This window comes from Grammomys surdaster, unplaced genomic scaffold (assembly GCF_004785775.1).
Source record: "Grammomys surdaster isolate TR1022 unplaced genomic scaffold, NIH_TR_1.0 124552, whole genome shotgun sequence".
Classification (NCBI taxonomy): Eukaryota; Metazoa; Chordata; class Mammalia; order Rodentia; family Muridae; genus Grammomys; species Grammomys surdaster.
Window position 1 is genome coordinate 263,583 of NW_021619534.1, and position 20,356 is coordinate 283,938.

Here is a 20,356-nt window from a genome sequence, read left to right on the forward strand (position 1 = left end):
GCTGAGCTCAGGTCACTGCATTTTCCTGTCTGTCACGCTAAAAGTGAGTTTGTGAGGGTATTGCTGTGTGACAGGTGTGTGTTCCCCAGTATTAGGAAGCACCTCCAAAGTAGCATTCCAGCTCTATACCTGCTAGCAAAGCCACAGACCTAGGCACTGTCTTCTCACCAGTGTGGCATCATTTCAGCATCATTAATGGTAATGGATGAGTAGTGGTTTGAATTGACATTTGATTGATGAATGAGCTTAACTGAACATTTTACCTATGTATTTATTGGCTTGCTGGCTTTTTCTACCAGAAGGCATACTTATACCAGTAGCCACAGCTTTTGACCAAGCCACTGTGCTTAGAGACATGCTCTACAGATAACCCAGGATCTGTGTTAGCAGCTACCATGAAGTTCACTCACAGCAGAGTGCCATGCTCCCACCACTTGTGATGGGCTGACAGTGATGAAGGGCAAGCATGCTCTCTGAAACAGTATGTAGGTGTCAGTGATGCCAGTCCCTTATGAAGGTGAACTCACAATGAACCTCTTTGGTGGCTTTTGAGTCTGAAAGCCTGTAATAACATTAAGTATCAAGAGATAAGATGGGAGAAGGTGGGATGCAGTGCAGGCTGGTGAGGATGCATCATTCCAATAGCATACACATGGGTGATGCCGGCCGAACACAGAACATAGTGATAGTAATTCCAGTTCACAGTGTTCTAGCTCTGCATAGGGATGAAGATGACAGGGCCTGATTTGGAACATTGCTGGGTGACAATGAGGGCTCTGTAGAAGATCAGATGAGGTGTCTGAAAAGGTAGTGAGTCGCCAGGTCTTCATCCCTGGTGGCATTGAGTGGAACATGGCCAAGCCTTAGACTTACTTTTTCTTTTTTTCCAGAGCTAGCCGCTTCTGGTTTTCCTTTCCAATGTCATCTCTGATTGTGCTGAAATCCTCACTGTCATCAAACAGGAGATTCTACATATCAAAACAATAAAGACCAAGGTCTTCAGTCTGGCCTACATTTAGAACAGGCAGATAGTAAACTATCCAAACTAAAAAGAAAAGATACTCAGACTTAACTGATTTTTGAAAAATTCTACATTTTTTGCAGACAGTATTTGTATTTATTTGTATATGTGGGGGGTGGCATATACATAACATGTGCATGCTACAGCACACGTGTGGAGATCAGAAGACAACTCTGTAGAGAATATTCTATCCTTCCTATGGGTGGGAAGATGGCTCAGCAAGTAAGAGTACTTGTGGCTCAAGCATGAGAACCTGAATTCAGAACTCCAGAAACTATGTGGGAAAAGTCAGGCATGTTTGCTCATGCTTGCAGCCTTTGTTCTAAGAGAGGTGAAGACGGGGACCACCAGGGCTTGCTGGCCATCAGCCTAGTTCTAGCTTTAGTGAGAGAATAAAGTGGAAGGTGACAGATAGAGCAGGACACCCAACATCCTCCGCTGGCTTCTGCATGCACAGGTGGTCACAGCTACACACAAATGAATAAAAATAACTGCTATTAAAGCCCAGACTGGCCTGAAAACTTAGAATCCTTCTGTCTCCAACTCCTCAGTGCTGAGATTACAGGTATAAGCTACCATGCCAAGCCATTTCATAGTATTTTATTTAGAGTTAGATTTTTATGTTTCTTGGGTGTGATGGTTCATATTACCAGTCAACTTGACAGAATCTAGAATCACTTGGGAGGGAGGCATACCTATGGGGGATGGTCTTGATTGCCTTAACTGAGGTGGGGAACCTGCTTACTATGTGTGGCATCATTCTCTGGACACAGAATCCTGGGCTGTAGAGAATGGAGGAAGAGCTGAGCAGCAAGCACACATCTCATCACTCTACATCCTGACTGTGGTTGTGATGTGACAGGTTTCCTCCAGCCCCTGTCACTGTGCTTCTCCACCATGACAAGCTGCAGTAAACCTTCTCTCCCTTATGTTCCTTTTGTCAGGATGCTTTATCAGAATGATGGGGAAGACACAAGGACAATGGTCATCATCCAGCCTTTGCTATTGTCCTTGACAGTGCTGGTCTCAGGGTCTACCTGCTGTCTTCACACAATGAATTATCACTCTTTCTCTCTTTCTCATTCACTCTCTGAAATAATTTGTGTAAAATGATACTATCTGGTAAGCTTCTCTGAAATATTTGATCCTTGGTTCAAAATGATAAATTCACTTTTTTCCAAGTCTTAACTTTTATTACTTAAAAACATTGCATATTTATTTTGCTTTCTGACTCTATGCTTGTGCCTTCAACACTTTCACAATGATATTCTGCTCCTTGATAAGGAAAGCCTGCTTGATCCTGTCACAGATACACTTGGCACACAGGGAACTACTATGGGCCCTGCTGATGTGCTGCTTTGTCTTAGACAATCTCATAAGGACTTTGGGTCTCACAGTATAAACCCCTCGCAGTCTGGACCATCCTGAGTACCTCTAAACACTGTCCCCCAAGAGCGATGAATTCACTTTAACCTACCTTAATGCCAAGAGTGTCTCCATCTTTCAAGTAATATGGTCCCCCTTGCAAAGTATCTTGATTTTTCTTCTTTTTCCTTTTGGCAACTTGCTGATTCTATTGGAACATCAAATATCAATAAAATTCAACTTGAAGTTTTCACTGGACTCTCTCTGCCACTGTGAAAGACCTTTGTTCTAATATCAGATCAGTCAGCCCTGGTTTCTCTGAGAAAGTCCGACTTACCCAGCTAGATATTGGAAGCCACTCAAACTTTTCAGGAAAATATTTGGCAATTTCGATTTTTTCCACAGGAAGAGAATAGAAGTCAGCCACTCTCTGCCTCAAGGAGGCAGCAGTCCATCCCTTGGTGGTGTCCCATACCAGGTCTGTTGCCAGGGAGTAGGCTCTCTCACCAGGGATGCGTAGCTGTGTCCTCAGTAGTACATCCTGGGGGCTACAGAAGAGCAAAGGAGACACAGGGCAAAAGCACAGAAAAGATGAATACTGCAGAGTGATGGGTAAGGCTCCCCACCCTTTTCCAGTTCCTCAAAGGTGCTCAGACGGAGGTGGAGACCCCACCCCAAGTCTGCAGAAGAGCTCCTGCAGCAGCATGGCAGGGGGCACAAGGCTACTCTACTGTGAAAGTCACACAAGTTCTGCATATTATCTAGAGTAAAGTCACCCTAAAAGGGGGCCAAAGCCATTCAGATTGTCTAAGAAACTCACAGAACAATCACCAATGCTCATAAAGTACAGATTTATAAGTATGTTGGAAAAAGGCACAGTCTTACTAGCAATCACAGCACTAGAAAAGTTGTGAGCAAGATGACCCGTTTTCATTTGCCAATCTGGAAGCATCTAAATGACAAATATTCAAGGTGTATTTGCAGGTGAAATCAATACTCATGAGCTCCGTGTATGGGACCAGAAACCACCAGAAAGCTTACACAGAGATGAAGCATTTCAGAGATCGAAAGTATCCACACAAGTTGGTTCCTGATCTTCCTCCCTACAGAAGTGCTCTTAGAAAGTCACTGGGGTTGACTTAGGATCAGGCCTGGATGGAAGGACAGGTTTTCCAGAACAGGCCGACAGTAAGAGCAATCTCAATTACAATGGGGAGAAGGGAGGCAAGTACTCACTGATACTTATAAAGTTTGTATACACATTTTCCCATGTGCAAAACACACATGACACTTTGATTATAGATGGTTTTGGGGTGCTTCATTAGTCTATAAATAATTACTATATCACAGATACTATTGTAGGTCTTGAGGGTGCAGAAATGAAGAAATGAACATAGTGTTTGCTCTCGTAGGCACTTATATCCCAGACCAGGAGACAGACACTTGGAAATCCATCTCAGCACACAGTGGGAAGACGTGTCTCATCAGCAGACACTGGGAAGAAGGCAGCACAGGGGCAGAATGATGGGTGGCACTATAAGTCACATGCCCTGGGGAGGGCTGTGTGGCTAATGCCTCTGGTTGTCAAGGGCTCAGGAACGCCTTGAGTATGAAAGAAAAACCGTTGCTGCTGTTATCCCAGAGTGAGTCACAGGGAAGCCATACAGATCTCTAGAATACAGTTTAGTTTGTTTTGTTTGTCTGAGGCAGGTTCTTGCTGGATAGCCCAGGCTGGCTTTATGGTGCCCTCTTGCTTCAATCACACCCAAAATTGTGGGACAATTCAGAAGCAGGGGAAACAGCACACTTCTGATCAGGCTCCTGAATTTTCAGGAAAGCTACCACTCTATGGGAAATGTGCAGCAGACTTCCTTACCCCAAGTCCTCCTCCTTCTGAAGGAGCTCTAGGCAGAGCTCCACTCTCCGGCCCAGTCTGTACTCCCTGGGAATTGAAACGGAGCAACTGAGTAAGTCACTAGGTTTTCTGTAATCCCCAGGCCCCAAATCCAAGTATTTTCCTGAAGAAAAGGAGTGCTTTCTGAATGATGCCGCCAAGCGCTCAGGCTTTCAGAAATGGAGAGCATCTACAACACTGTGGTAGCTGCTGCACAGACACTGGGTCACTCGTCACTACACAGGAAGGCCCAGCTCTGAAGATGGCAGACAGGAGTCAAACAGCCCTCTAGCCACAGTTGGTTGGATTGCTTTTTGGCTGATAATCAGACAGACATGAAGGAATGTGTTAGGGCTGCTTTTGCCAAAGGAAATCAAATGCTCCAAACACACCCATTAAGATTTCTGGAAGTGGAGTAGCTGGTCATGTGTGTCCTGAATATCAGAGGGCTCACTCTAACTTCCACATCACTCTGAAGTCCTTTAAGTTATGGTCCTGTGGTTTCTAGAGCACAGAGAAAATGTACAATGCTATGTCTGGTCTTAGTATGGAGAGGCTGATGTTCTCCCAGAGTTAACTTGGGACAAGAAGCATATTCACCTGACAAGTTGTTAAGGATGGGTTTCCTGGGATAATCTGACTTATGGGACAGCTTCCCTTATAGGCTCATCTTGCTTCCTATCCCCTACAGTGGCAGCAGGAGGGTGGCCAGGAATCCAGAGACACTTACTTGAGCTGCCGCCAGTTAGTGCGCAAGAGCCTGCTGGGGCGCTTGCTCTCCACTGTCCAGACTCTAAGCAGGGCTGTGGACTGGACATCGAGCTTGGAAACAGAAGGCAAGGCCATGGCCTAGAAAAAGAAAGAGACATATTGCCACTGATTTTGAAAGTACTTGAAAGCATCTGAATGAAACACTACATGACTCTGAGGGACGAGCACCTCAGTGTCAATGTCAATAATTCAGTCTTATTAGAAACTACAGGAGAGCTGGCTGTGGTAGGACATGCCCACAGTCACAACACTTAAGAGGTAGAGGGCAGGAGGATGAGGAGTTCAAGGTTATCCTTAGCTACATGTTTGTATTCTAGACCAGCCTGGGATACATCAGATACTGTCTTAAAAAGTCAAAACATTACAGAAATATCTGTCTTAAATGAAGTATATCCTGGTACTTTTCATATTCCTTTCACTGAAATAGACCAGAAAAATGAGCCTTCTATTTTTAAATCTAAGTTAAAAAAAAACCCCCTATTTTATTATTTTTAAAATTTAAGACAGGCTCCTGCTCTGCAGCCCAGTGTGGGTAATCCTCCTGCCCAACCCCTTGGACACTGTATATTACAGTACGGTACTGGCATTCATGGCTGAAAAACTACTGTTGGTTGTTTTGAGACAAGGTCTCTCTATGTAGTCCTGGCTGTCCTAGCACTCACTATATAGACCAGGCTGGTCTTGAACTCAGAGATCCACCTACCTCTGCCTCCCAAGTGTTGGGATTAAAGGCGTATGCCACTACATTAGAATTGAAAAACTTCTTAATCATGTTTTTACAAAGTCACTTAGCCAATTCTACATGGGTGTGACTCATACATGCAGAGCCTGCTCAAAGAAAGCAGGGCTCGTCTTCAGCTCTTATCTACATGAACACAAGTCTTCAAACATCATCTCTTCAATGACAGAACTTTTGGTTTTAAAATACTTAAGACTTTGGCAGGGAGGCCCAAACTGTTTGCTCTAACTCCATAGGAGCAGGTAACTTTAAGCACCTTTTATACTGGAGATGAAGTGTAGAAAGCAGCCTTTGTTCAGTTTTTCACCTAAAAATGGCCATCTTTTATCTTTCAACTGAGTACAAGGAATAAAAAGGTCTTCCCATTTGTTTTCATGGAAATGGCACTTAAGTCTTTCTTAAGTAGGGTTATTTCATTCACTGGGGACACAAAAGAGGACACTGCAGGTCATAAGTAGGTCCTGAATCTGTCCCTTTAGTAACTGCCATGTCCACCACAGTCTAACAGGACAAGATACCATTTCATCACTGTGTGCTATCCATCATCCAGCCTTCCCATTTTGTAAGGTGAGATGTGACACACAAGACAACAAAGCGTCCAGGTTAGGATCCTAATACAGATAGCTCTCTGCTGACGAAGGAAAACCCATACAACACAGCTTGGAACTAATGATATTTAACAAGTGGATCACAGTGTACAAACAGCATAAATGAAGAGCTAAAGGGAATGCTTTATAAGTGATTCAAGAAGTCATGTTTCTTAAAAAGTCAAAAGGAACATAAGCCACGAGCTTCTGAGGGCCAATCCAAACACAAGCACAGCATGCCCGTGGGAACTGTGTGAGTGGAAACCACTGGGCAACAGCACCAACAGATACCAGAAGTGTCTGTGTTGAATGTGGGCTGCCTGTTGGTACTTACCCCTGACCATGGCATTTAACACATGCCATATCAGGACAGACTGTAATTGGGGGAAGAGGAGATAGAAGAATAAATTAATTAATATCTCCCTGGAAGAAGCCATATCAACACCAAAGAATGCTGCGGGAAGGGGCCTGACCTGAGACTTCAGTTCCACCAAGGTGGCCTCTTCTGAGATCTCCATATCTCCCAAGTAGAGGAGAGAGACTTCTGCAGGCTCGGGGCCAGGAGCACCTTCAAAAAGACAGAGATGCATGTCTGGGTAATCCAACTTTACCTCATGTTTCTGAAGTACTCTGACATGTTCTTGGACTATAAACAGGCTCACTTAATGTCTAAGCCTCTAACCTGAGTCCTATGCATGTGCTTGTGACTTGACTGTCACTCAGCAGTCAGGGATTATGCTCTCTCCCTGTGTGACCGTTCACACCTATGCTCTTTCCCTGTGACCGTTCACACCTATGCTCTCTCCCTGTGTGACTGCTCACACTTATGCACTCTCCCTGTGTGACTGCTCACACTTATGCTCTCTCCCTGTGTGATTTCTCACTTATGCTCTCTCCCTGTGTGACTGTTCACACCTATGCTCTCTCCCTGTGACCGCTCACACCTATGCTCTCTCCCTGTGACCGCTCACACCTATGCTCTCTCCCTGATGGTTGCTCTGCTCCACTCCTCCCTGCCTCACAGAAGACTACTGGCAGGATACTCTATGTTCTTCTCTTTCTCAGAACACTTACCCGAACTTGTCATTTTTCTGTGTATTTCTGTGTGTGCATATTTAAGAGCAGGCTTTGGGGCTGGAGAGATGGCTCAGTGGTTAAGAGCACTGACTGCTCTTCCAGAGGTCCTGAGTTCAGTTCCCAGCAACCACATGGTGGCTCACAAGCATCTATAATGGGATCTGATGCCCTCTTCTGGTGTGTCTGAAGACAGTTACAGTGTACTTACAGACATAAAATAAATAAATACATTCTTAAAAAAAAAAAGAGCAGGCTTTGTAAGAGGAGACAGACTGTCGTGGTGTTTGTCTATCTACCAATATCTGTTATGATGGGCTCTATATGGAAAAGGCTCAGTAAATATTCATGGAATGAATTAAATCTTAACAACTGGATCTATGTATGCTTGAAAATAAAACCCAAACCAAAAGATACCACCTAGCTGGTGGCATATGCCTGTAATCCAGTACTTGGAAGCAGGCATAGGGAGACCACTGATGTTGGGGTCATTCTGACCTATAGCCTGGCCCAGTCAGGGCTATACAGCAAGAGTCTGTAAACTTGGTGGTCAGTGATGTGGCACAGCAGATAAAGGTACTTTTCTGTAAAAGACTGGAAACTGGAGTTCAAGTTTCCAAATCCATGTAAAGGTAGAAAGAGAGAACCAATTCCACAAAGCTATCTTACAGCTTCTACATACACCCTATGCAGAAAGGCACACATAATAATTACAAACAGAACAAAACAAAACAATGGGGCAGGGTGTATGCCAAATGTTCTCTCATGGAAACACTACAAACTAAAATTTAGGCTCAGGCTATCCATACTCATTTCTGTCACTTATATTTCTTTGATTACTATGCGACACCTTGAGAACATATACTAAGAAATTATAGGTTGATTCTACATAATTAAATGAAATTCTTTTCCTGAGCGGCTGTTTGTTAAATTCTTGCTTTTAGAGAGAGGGTCTTACTATGTAGTCCTTGGCTGGCTTTGATCTTAGTCATCTTGCTTCAGCCTCCTGAGAATGGGGAGCACAAGTACACTCTACCACCTGCAGCTTACCAGTGGTTCTTATGTGCCCCCAAAATCTAAAGACTGAAACAGTTCCACTGTGACACAGAAACACTACCCAAGGTAAATGTTTCCCTTTACTAAAAAGAGATGTTACAGTATGTGAACACACTGTTGCTGTCTTCAGACACACCAGAAGAAGGTATAGGATCCCATTACAGATGGCTGTGAGCCACCATGTGGTTCTTGGGAATTAAACTCAGGACCTCTGGAAGAGCAGTCAGTGCTCTTAACCACTGAGCCATCTCTACAGCCCTATAACCACGGCTTCTATCACCTAGGTATCTTTAGATCTACTGACAATGAACTAATATAATCTAATCGGAATAATTCTCTGCAGATGCCACAGCAGACACTTAGGAGAGAAGAACTCAACTGTTTTACATGAATCTCATTGTGGAGGTTTAAGACATATGAACAAATATGGTCATAAGATGTAGCAATCACACTATATCCCTAAAGAGGTGGACCTGCCAAAACACATGTATCCCCTTTACCCACACTTACAGTGAAGGGAAACTCTGCAAAGGCAGTTCCTCCTCTGGTGGGGTGTAGTGTCCACTGTGATACATGAGCTGCATTCTGAGTGCAACAGTAAGTTTATGCTGCCTGTACTCCAACAATTCAGCTGAGATGACACCTGAGAAGCAGCTCCTGGGGTCTTTGGTATACTCAGAAAGGCCCCAAACTATCCAGTGCATGTCTAGACTCCAGCTCTGGCTTCTGCCCTTGTGGTCATGGGTGAGGCTACAATTATGTGGCCCATGACTGTAAGTGGGGCTATTGCCATGAGACTCTTGAGAGCTGCCACATAACAAGGTCTTTGAAAAAGTAACAGGTATTAGTAATACTCAAGATCTCTGCGCTGGTTTATTTTTTAGTCAACTTGACATAAACTAAGATCATCTGGGAAGAGGGAAATTCAACTTAGAAAAAGATCTCCATCAGACTGCCTGTAGGCAAGGCCATGGGACATTTTCCTGATTGTGTGCAGTGTCATTACTGGGCAGCTGGTTCTGTAAGAAGTCAGCAGAATATGAGCCTAAGAAGCAAGTCAGCAAGCAGATTTCCCAAGTGGTCTCTGCTTCACTTACTGTGGGACCATGAAAGGATAGCTTGGTTTCTGGTGGAGCACTGGCTAGAGATGTCAGAGACCCAACAGGTATCCCTGCAAGGGACGGCAGGCATACATTTCACCACGCTCCCAGACTTTAGGCTCATGACAGGAGGCCGAAAACTTCCATTGATCCGTGCCTTTCAGTCACGTAGGGCAATGCCCCTACCAGTCCCTCCATAGGTAGAGGGTGTGACTACAGGCCGAAGAGCCTCAAGAGATCTCCATATTAATGAGATACCTAAAGGCCAGAGGGCTTAGCCAATTAAGCATTCCTTCCCAGAATCTCCTCCTTACAAAAGATATTTAACCTCAGGCCCACCCTGAGGACACAGGGTACGAGGTACAGATTCATCCACTTTCCACCATGACAATAAACATTTTAAAACCGTGGACTTCTCGTGTCTTTGCCCCACCCCCCACCCCCCGGAGAACCGTGGAGGGGGCCTTTGACTACCCAGCTGCTGTCTAATCTCCCACCGATGACCTCTCTATGTTCCAGCCATGGAGCCTACCAACTCAAGCAAGCTAGCCGAGCCAGCCATGATCCAGACAATCGAGTTGTCACCCTTCCGAGCGCTGCCAGAACTTCTCCCCCTTGCCCCTCTCGGCTTTGGGCCGGTCCAGCCCATATGCCCTCCCAACCCTAGTCCTCCTGTGGCCTCCCAGCGGTGCCTGGGAGTCCAAGGACAGAGAACACCAGTCTCCCGTCAGCTGCTTCGGCCTGGAGACCCCCGATCCGAGAGCTCTGCCCCCGTGGGGCCACAGGCTGAGATCTGCCCATGCCCTGGCAGAGTCCGGCGGCTTCTCATAGCCCAGTGTCCGCCTAGAGCTGCGTGGAGTAAACTCAGTCAAATTCCTGTGTTCCCTGAGCCGTGGTTTCAGCCGCCTGGGGGACAGATGCGGGGAACCACAATGCAGCCCAACAGGACCCACGCCCACGTGTGAGCCACAGCCCCACAAGTTCTGACCTCCAGGTTCCTGCTAGAGTTTCTATCTTGACACTCCCTTCAATGTTGGAAAACTGTGGAAAGTATGAGGCTTATTTAATTTACCCTTCCTCCCCAAGTTACTTTTGATCACGGCAGTTTTTATCATAACAGGGTGGGCAACTGCTAAGATTATAGTACTTCAAAGAGCTTACAATTAATGGATATTAGTATGAAATCATCTGTTAAAAAGGAATGACTGGATTTTCATTTTTAATTCTGTGTGTGTGTGTCCTGAAAGTAGTCTGTACACGAAGCGCACACAGTGCTCGAGGTGTCAGATCCTCTGGAACAGGAGTTACAGATGGTTGTGGGCCACCATGTGTATGGTGGGAACTGAATTCAGGTCCTCTGGAAGTGGATTTTTGATGTGAGAATTGCAGCTGACTCTTAAGAGCACTGTTTTTACCTTGGGTGGGAGCAGCTCCCCAGCTGCTACCTTGAGAAAAGGCACAGTTTAAGTGGTCCCGACTCTCACAGTGTCCTGTCAGCCCTGCAGGCTGGTACCACCAGATAGGTATCTTCAAGTGACCCTGAAGAACAGAGCATTTTAAGACTGAGTCTTTACTTCAATAGTTACAGGCAGTTGTGTGCTTCCTGCAGTTGGTGCTGGGAATCACACTTGGGTCCTCAGTATAACCAGTACATGCTGACGGCTGAGCCGTCTCTCATGTACACATTTTCTACAGTGTTCTTTGAGGGAGACTGGCGAGATCAATTATAGATCCAGGGATATAGTTCAGTGGTAGAGTGAGAGATTAGTACATGCAAGGGTCTCACTTCTGTCTCCAGCACATACAACACAAGTACCTCCGCACAGTGGGCTACCATGTAGTTATTATAGAATGAGATAACGTCATATGTACTGATAGAGCACATGCTTAGACATTAAATATGAATGAAAAAAATTAGTGAAAGTCAGGCATGATGGCTCATGCCTGTAGTCCCAGGACTTGGGAAGCTGAGGCACAAGTGCCATGAATTCAAAGTTAGCCTGGGCTACGCACAAAATATGGCACATAGAATATATTCATCTATGCAAATGAAAAATACTCCTGCATGTACATGTATACTGTATACATAGAAGACACATACTTGAGTGTACACACACCAAAGTATAAACCTCTGGAAAATACAGAGAAAATTGGATGCCAATACGGAGGACTGGGGTGGTGAAGGCTGGGGAGAGGAGATGTTCCAACTTTTCCCAGCCCAACACTTTAGATATTTGGAATTTTATATTATATTACGTATTCAAACATTAACTTTAAAGATCACTGTGCACAGATCAATAGGACTCTATAAAATTATGAATAAAAGAGCAGATCCCATATGTGATCCTCGTATGGTAAATGAACCCAAACATGGAAGATGAGTTTAAAACACTGAAGCGATGTGACCCTTCAAGGGAGAGCAGAAAGGCTGCGCAACCTCAGTAGCTCACAGCTTGTACACATGCACATTTGGAGCCCCTTTCCCCTCCTTTATCTTTTCTTTTGAGACAGGGTCTCACTGTCTTCCAGTGTCAACCTCACTGGATGACCATGCTTGGCAGAGCATTTTCTTAGGAGGATGCACAAGGGAGACATGGATATGATTCTTGCTTTTCATTTTAGAGCTTTATCATTTGACAAACAGCTTTCTATGCTGTCTGAATTTTCTAATAAGTGAATGTCATTTATCTGAATATTGGAATTTGGAAACATTTTTTGCTTTATCATTTTGCCTTTTTGCATTAAAAATGAATAAAGAAAAGCAGTGATGTGTAACGCTTATTTTTTTAAAAAAAAAGCCTCACAACAGGCAAGGCAGAAAGCTCAGGATTAAGGTGGTTGCTTGCAAGTGTGACTTGAGTTTGGACCGTAGCACCTACGTAGAAAGACACATTGCCCCTGACAAGCTGACTGGCTAGACTAGCTGAACTGGCCAGCTTCAAGTTGAGTGAGAGATGATACCTCAGTATATAAGGTGAAAAGGATAACAACTAATGTTAACTGCTGGCTTCAATATGCATGTGAACACACATGTGTCCCCTACATGTGTCCAAAAACACACAAACACTCCCCACATGTGCATCAAGAGCACACACACACACACACACACACACACACACACGGACACAGTAAAGTGAGCCCTTTCACTTTCTAAGAGGATTATTATTTGGAATGTGTCAGGAAAACACTTTGGCAATACAGATCAAAAAGGTCTTTTAAAAACATGCATACCTTTTGATTTAATAATCCTACCTTAAGTATTTAAGTACTAACTATAAGAACAAAAATTAAGGGCTGGAGAAATGGGTTAGTGCTTTCTCAGGGGACCAGAATTAGCACCATTTTTTTTTCCAGGCAAAAAGATAAAACAGTGACACCAGCTCACAATTGTAACTCCGGTTCCAGAGGATCTGGTGCTCTCTTCTGGCCTCTGTGGGCACCAGGCACACACATGGTATCCAGCCATACACACAGGCAAATACCCATATACAAAAAAATAAATAAACTCTTTAAAAAGGCAAAAACTAAAAACAAGATGAACTTATAATACTGAAAATATAAGAAATTAGATAGCAGTAAATTATTAGTTTGAATGCAATGTTAATTTCTGGACTTTTGATGGGGTTAAAATATTAAATATAAAGCCTGTTATGGTGGACACATCTTTTTAAGCCCAGAACTCAGGAGGCAGAAGCTGGTGGGTCTCTTTGGGTTCAAGGCTAGCAAGTTCCAGGCCAGCCAAGGATATATAGTGAGACCCTGTCTCAAAGAAAGTTAAATATAAAAATAGAAGAAATAACATTTTCTCTATATTATTGATTTTAAACATAATTTTAACCTAATCACACATATATTAATATTTAATAATTTTAATTTTTTTACATATAGCTATTTTAATTTTATTTAGAAATAGGGAAGGAAATCTGCCTGACTGATAAGATTTTGGCAAAGCTGTCTAATTTTTTAAGACTATATTTTCTCATTCCCCATCATCTCAGTAATCAGAAAACAGTAACTTACTTACAAAATGGCCATTTAGAAACAGTATCTTACCGGGGGAGGAAGTTTTCCTTCAGTTAAAAGCAAAGTATCCCCAGAACATATCATGAGCTCTTTCAGTGTTGCATCCTGGGAACACAGAAATTCTTTTTGTCACTTCTGAAAGGAACAAAGAGACCATTGGATCTTTTTAAAGTCTTATACTTCTATTATCTTCTCAAGAGATAAACAACCAAGCAGACACTGAAGACAAAGGAGATAAACCCTAAGGCTATGAATCAGAATGCCACTATGTATTAAGCTATGGGTAGAGAGCAGAAGAGTCACAAAGGATCTAAGGACAGACAAGGACTTGTGGGACGTGAGATGTTAGTGATTCTTGGGAAAAAGGCTGGATTTGGAAAACTAGAGGAAATAAGATAAAGAACTTTGTTGGGAAAGAAGAAAGGGAAAGTCAGGGCTGACAACAGTCAGGAGCTGAGACGCAGAAGGTGAGAGTGTACGGCACGGGGGTGGGGTGGGGTGGAGGGGGCAAGCAGCTGCACGTGAAGCAGAGCAGAGGAGTGGGCACCGGCCTGGGGTGAGAGACAGCAACAGCCGCAGCAGCCGCTGAAGATGGTCTGGGCTAGTATGAGAGGCTGTGTGGGGACCGCCTGGCGGCCAGAGAAGCTGCTGAAGTCATTTAGTCAAAAGCAGACAACTCTTGAGGTCAAGCGGTAGTCTGGCAGGGTAACGGGCAAGGAGAGAGGAGAAAGGCCAGTAGGCCCTTGAAGGCCAAGACTGCATCTCAGAAAAGCATAGAAAACTAGGATGGGAAAGAGACCGCCAAGTTTTAAGGGACTTCAGCTTTGAAAACAATGAATGTGCTTTGAGCTGAACGTCTACTACTGCTTTGGGGACTGAGTATAAAGAGAGTATGCAGGCGTGGTGGTAGACGCCTGTAATCCCAGCACTTGAAAGGCAGAGACGGGAGGGAGGAAGTCTGAGGCCAGCTTGGATCTGTAGTAATAGCCTGTCTCTGGAAAAACAGTAGATAGTTGTGCGGCAAGTGGAACTGTGTCACAGACAAAAATTGGTACAGTTGAGCAGATTCAGAAACCCTGGTACTTCTTGTATCTGAGAACAGTATACATTTCATCTACTCCCAAATCCAGTTCCAGTCCTGGAACACATGACCATGACACGCCACATGAGGACTGTGACTAGTCACAGTAGCACAGAACAGAGTTCTCCATGCTAATGAGGTACCTAGATGGGCTGGCCCAAGGGTCTGGCCAATAAGCTTCCCCTCCCTGACACTCCTTCCTGCAAAAGGTATTTAATCTCTGGCCCACCCTGAGTAAGTCATATGGACCAATTTTCCAAGATGAACAATGGATAAAGTTTGGACAAGGACTATATCTCTCATTAAGAAGCACCATAGGGGAAGCCTTCATCATACAGAGCCACGCTGCTCAGGTTTCCCACAGAAGGCTCCTCTGCTTTTCGGAAACGGACACTCAGCCCTGAGCTAGGCTGGAGTTCCCCCACCCCATCACCAGCCTGGGTGGCCCTTCATTCCTTACTCCACATGATTCCCCTGGACACCAGGAGTTTGGGAACCCTTCCTCTTCTGCCTCAGCCTGTGCGGTTTCTCACTTGGGCTCCCATCTTACGCTGCCTTCTGCCACCCCTGTACCCCAGTGTAGCCTAGTGCTCTCCCATTTTGTCTGCCCAAGTGGTACTCACACACCCCAGTGGCGGGCTGGCACTCGGACCCACAGACAGTCAAGTGGCTACCTAATTTTAACACCTCAGGGTTCTCTGATACTTGCTTCTTACTCTGTCATCCAATCCCACCAGACTCAAAAAGGTGCTCAGTGGACTTTACTGACTGATAAAGTGTCCCAGTGGGAGCTCCACTGTGCCTGTTTAAAAACGTAAACTGCTGATTCCTAGACAGACAGCAGGAAGGCACACAGGGGGACAGTGCCAACCATGGCTATCTAAGGTGCCAGAGCTTCATTTGGCCACCTGCTAAGAATGAGTGCAGACGAGTGTAGGTCTGATGCAATTTAAGACCAACTGCCTAGACAGGATCTTTGCTGCTGCTGGACCATGTGACTGGTTGGTAGAGACATTTACTTACAGAGAAATTCTGAGATCAAAGTATTTGGAGGTTGGAGATTGAGTGTCTTCAAAAGCTTCCCAGCATCCTCGTGCCATTTGCTCTCTGAAATTCTCTGCTTGCTGATGAACTACTCCTCAAGCCTTCCTGCCCATCACGGTAAATGGGGTTTACCACTCACGTCAGAAACGTCCCTACCTAGCCCACACTTGCCATTTATCAGAAAACCAGTTGGAAAACGTGAACATAAATAGACATGCTTATAGATTCTTTTTTGTATGCTAAGAAAGAATAAAAGCTTTTTTTTTCTTTTAGAATTGCTTCCTATAATGGGAAGAGGGAATTGTGTATGAAACTATGAAATAGGTTTAACCATTTTTAAGAGCAAAATGTAGAAAAGATGGACTGGCACGATGGCTCAGCGGGTAAGAGAGCTTGTCACCAAGCCAGGAGAACTTTGACCCACATAAAGGCGGAATAAGAGAACTTTCTGCATGAGTTGTCCTTTGGATGCCTGCTGGGCACACGTGGCATGCTTCCCCTCCCGTCACACACACGATATAATAAGATAAAGTATTTGAAAATCATAGAGAAAGGCTCTTACTTCTTCACACAAAGGCTCGCCAGCTTCATAGCACCAGTCCATTTTCCTTAAGTGCCACTTCTCTCCTAGGAAGGAATTAGTAGCAAGGTGAGCACTAGAGAAGATGCTGTAAGTGTTTGCCAGGAGCAAACGTCTAGAGACAACAGGTATCAAATGAGGCTCCATCCAGCAGCAGACAGTCATTGTTTGCCTGAAAATTGTCTTCCACGATATGAAAAATATTAAGTTGGTCCTTCAATTTGTTTAGTTTGCTTTTCTCCCAGTAAGAACTTGTGAATCAAAACTACATACTCACTGGGGATGTAGCGCAGGAGCAACACTTCCTGTTATGAGCAAGAGCCTGAGTCCACACACACAGCCTAGCTGAACACAAATGAAAAGAACACTGATCATAGTGTACTTGCTGCTATGCTACAGTGTTTACTTTGTAGCTTTGTAACATGTATACTAGATCACACTTGACACACATGCACACACTTTTAAGTATAGAATCTCTTCTGAAAGCCCTAGGAAGCTGAAGTTGACTCTGCTATCGCACCTGAGAAATTTCTCGGGTATACCAGGAAACCTAGCAGTTAATGTAACAAAACTAGACAGTACTTCCTTGAGAGGCATGTTCATGAAGCGGGTGTGAGTTAACACATTTTGACTGGAGTTTGATTACAGTCCTGTTTCTCAGTAGACTGGACTACCCTGGTGAAATGACAGTTGCTTTTAAAAAATGTTTTTTTCTGTGGGGAAAATGTTGAATGGGGCAAGTTTAAAAATCTGGTTATTAAAAGAATAACAATGTTGATAAATATACCTAACAGGAAAGGTATACTGACTTTTTATATTTACCTTCAGGTAAATAAGAAAGCTTCAACTTTGAGTCTCCAAAGTACCCTTCTTTCTAAGAACCTGGTTAGCTGTTAGTTCTGGTTTAAACACATTAAAATTGCCAACTATCTTCCTTCCTTTTTTTTTTTTTTTTAGGGATTAGTGGGGCAGAAGGAAGTGGGGCATCAAATGAAGGGCTTTGCACATGCTAGGGAAGTACTCTATCCCTGACATACACTATCAGCTCTTGTTTTGTTTTTTGTTGTTGTTTTGAGATAGGGCATTGCTATATTGCCAGTCTGTCTTAGAACTTTTGTTTGTTTTTTGAGACAGAGTCTCTATATAACTCTGGCTGTCCTGGAACTCACTATGTAGATCAGGTTGGTCTGGAATTTAAGGAAATCTGCCTGCTTCTGTTTCCCTGGTGCTATCCCAGGGCTGGTGGCCCTGAGTTTTGTAAAAAAGCAGGCTGTGCAAGCCACAGAAGCATGCCAGTAAGCAGCACTCCTCTACTGCTTCTGCATCAGCTCCTGCCTCCAGGCTCCTGCCCTGTGTGAGTTCCTGTCCTGACTTCCTTGGGTGATGGACAGCAATGTGGAAGTCTAAGCCAAATAAACCCTTCCCTCCCCAATTTGCTTTTTGATCATCATGTTTTCTTTTCAGTAACAGAAATCCTAACTAAGACTAGTTGATATAGTGCTGGGGCTAACAGTGTGTGCCTTCATGCCCAGGGGCCTACAATTTTTGATCTTTCTGCCTCTCCCTCCAAATGCTGGGATTATAGGAATGGGGCAGCACATTGGGCCCTTATAATCTAAGTATATATATTTAAAAATATCATTAATGAGTTACAAGTGAACATCATCTTTTTACTGCACTGCAGAATGACAAAAAGATGGGCCCTGAAAGCAGAGAAATGCTCCCCATTGAAAGACTGGGACCGTCTTCTAGAGTCTTGAAGCCTCTACAGACTAGGACTAGGTGGAGATCCTTGTAGGGCTGTCGGGCTGCTACAGGGTACACAAAGTACTGCAGGAAGGCCGTGCATTGGGAGTATATTCACTTCCCTCCTGTGAGAGGGCCAGGGCTTCTGCCCATAAAGACGCTTGAGAACGACAGAGAATGACAGCAGGCACTCTGGCGCCTGGCCAAGCTGACTGAAGTCATTCTGCATAGGAAGCACTTTCAATTGTTCTCAACCTGTTTTCTTCATTTGTATTACATTTTCTAATCCACAACACAGAAATAAACATGTGTAATTAAATTTTGGATATTGTGATTTTTTTTTTAGAAATCAATAAAAGACCTGAACAGTCCCAGGTGGTAGAAACCTTAGCTTTCTCTGTGTTAAACCTCTGCCAGACCCAACTTTACTTATCTTTACTTAGCACCAATCTGCGGTTACTTTTAATTTGCAGATAAGAACAGGAGAACTTGTTATGTATGCACAAAATTTAAGCTATATTTTCCTCACAACTCTCACAGAAAGAAGCCAACTTGAGAATTCCTCATGAAGCTTCCAGGTAACTGTTTTAAAGGATGTGAATAAGGTTTCATTATCACAGTAAAATAACTTACCTTGCTGACCTGACTTCTCCAGCATTATCTTTAAACACTGTAAAAAAAAAAAATATGTTCAGTTAGTTTTTGTTTCTGATCTTCATAGGGAAGAGAAATCCAGATTTTGAACCTGGAATCAACTGAAGTCTGAATCTACTTCAATGTTCATGGATTAAAAACACACAGTTTCGATGATTCACAAGCTAGCTCTCTTCTAGGACCGAAGTAGGGCAATCCAGATAGGGAAACAGTTTCTGCCACTTTCAGCCAGGACTGTTCACAATTCTAGGCCTGGCAGGTAGCATATGATTGTAATTCCAGCCGCTTAAGGGTCAAATACACACTACGACAAAGCCAGAAACATTTAATTCACTTATTAAAAGGACAGGCAGAGTGTGCATGACTGAGTTCTGGATACACTTAGGAATCCTACACAGAGAAGCCAGCCTGAATTAACACCCAGAAAACATTCCACACAAAGAACTATGGAAGTCCTGACCTCACAGCACAATGTAAAACATCAGACAACATGTGCTAAAGACTGAAGGAAAAAAGCATAATTAATAACACCCACTTCCTGAGGGAAACATTCCTAAACCAAACACGTCTTAAAGAACAAAGTTTGAGAGATACTTCCTAAGAGCAAGAGAAGTGAAATTTGGCTTCTTCTCATTACCTATCAGAGACCTGAGGTCTAGTTTTAGAAGGAAAGTGAAACATGTCTAACTTTTTGGTCCCTAGCATCTACTACAGTCCAGGTGACCAGGATTTCCTTGTAGGGCTTGCGTTGTGTGTGCATGTGAATGAGGGGCATGTATGTGGACTCCATGTATCATTTTAGGTAACAAGTTCTTGGTATGTAACCCTGCACAGCCTGGCCCTCACTGTGTAGCTCAGGCTGCCACAACATACAATGCCCCTGCCTCAGCCGTCTGAGAACTGGCATGGAAGCACACCTCCTTTCATTTTTTTCCCCTTCAAACCCTTTTCTTAAATTTTTTTCCTTAACACAGTCTTATTCTTCCTGAAGTTCAATCGTCCCATGTTGACATGTGGACCTCAGCCTCTACAGGAAGCTTCACGGTCTTTTGTGATGACACAATGCAGCTTGTCATACACTTTTTTCCTGATCTACACCAAGTACTAGAATTTACTCCAGGATGCCCTGGTTCCTCTGTCTAGAACCAAGTAGCTAAGTCTAGCAGCTATCCCCTGGGTGCTAGGGCTGCTTCCTGCTACTAGGTTGCTCAGGGGTTGTAAACTGTGGCAGGGGATAAAGCAAGAAAACATATAGGTTTTAAGAGAAAATAGATGTAGTTCATTCAGAATCTTCGAAGTCAAATACAGGAGTGAAGGCTTACTGAAAATCCCAGCTCTTACTGACACCAACACAATTATTCATTTCTTTCCTTAATATACATAAACGTATAAAACCCCTCAACCCTGTTGTGTGATTTTATATGTATATTAAGTAGGAAACATATCAAAAGGCTAGTGAGATAATCGATAATGAAGGGTTTCAGCATTTTCCTTTTAAAGCCTTTTCTCGTTTAGAAATGTGGTTTCTGTCACTCAGGCTGTCCTTGAAGTACTATATAGACAAAGATGACTCCTGAACTCCGGATGCTTCTGCTTCTACCTTCAAAGTGCTGGATTACAA

The 20,356-nt window shown here is 43.8% G+C and overlaps 1 protein-coding gene across 3 annotated transcripts in view; it reads right to left on the reverse strand.

The window, feature by feature from the left end:
• The window catches only part of Usp40 (ubiquitin specific peptidase 40), a 70,575-nt gene that overhangs the window by 2,452 nt on the left and 47,767 nt on the right, over positions 1 to 20,356 (reverse strand). For all 3 annotated transcript variants that reach the window (XR_003713644.1, XM_028784653.1, XM_028784654.1), the window contains exons 22-31: positions 18,715 to 18,751; positions 16,318 to 16,382; positions 13,661 to 13,735; positions 11,023 to 11,146; positions 6,851 to 6,945; positions 5,011 to 5,129; positions 4,263 to 4,328; positions 2,724 to 2,934; positions 2,499 to 2,594; positions 874 to 968 (exon numbers count right to left, since the gene is read on the reverse strand). Coding sequence is in view for 2 of the 3 variants with exons in the window: in XM_028784653.1 (XP_028640486.1) it covers positions 874 to 968; positions 2,499 to 2,594; positions 2,724 to 2,934; positions 4,263 to 4,328; positions 5,011 to 5,129; positions 6,851 to 6,945; positions 11,023 to 11,146; positions 13,661 to 13,735; positions 16,318 to 16,382; positions 18,715 to 18,751 (983 nt within the window). In the remaining variant the exon portion in view is untranslated. The remainder of the gene's footprint in view (positions 1 to 873; positions 969 to 2,498; positions 2,595 to 2,723; positions 2,935 to 4,262; positions 4,329 to 5,010; positions 5,130 to 6,850; positions 6,946 to 11,022; positions 11,147 to 13,660; positions 13,736 to 16,317; positions 16,383 to 18,714; positions 18,752 to 20,356) is intronic.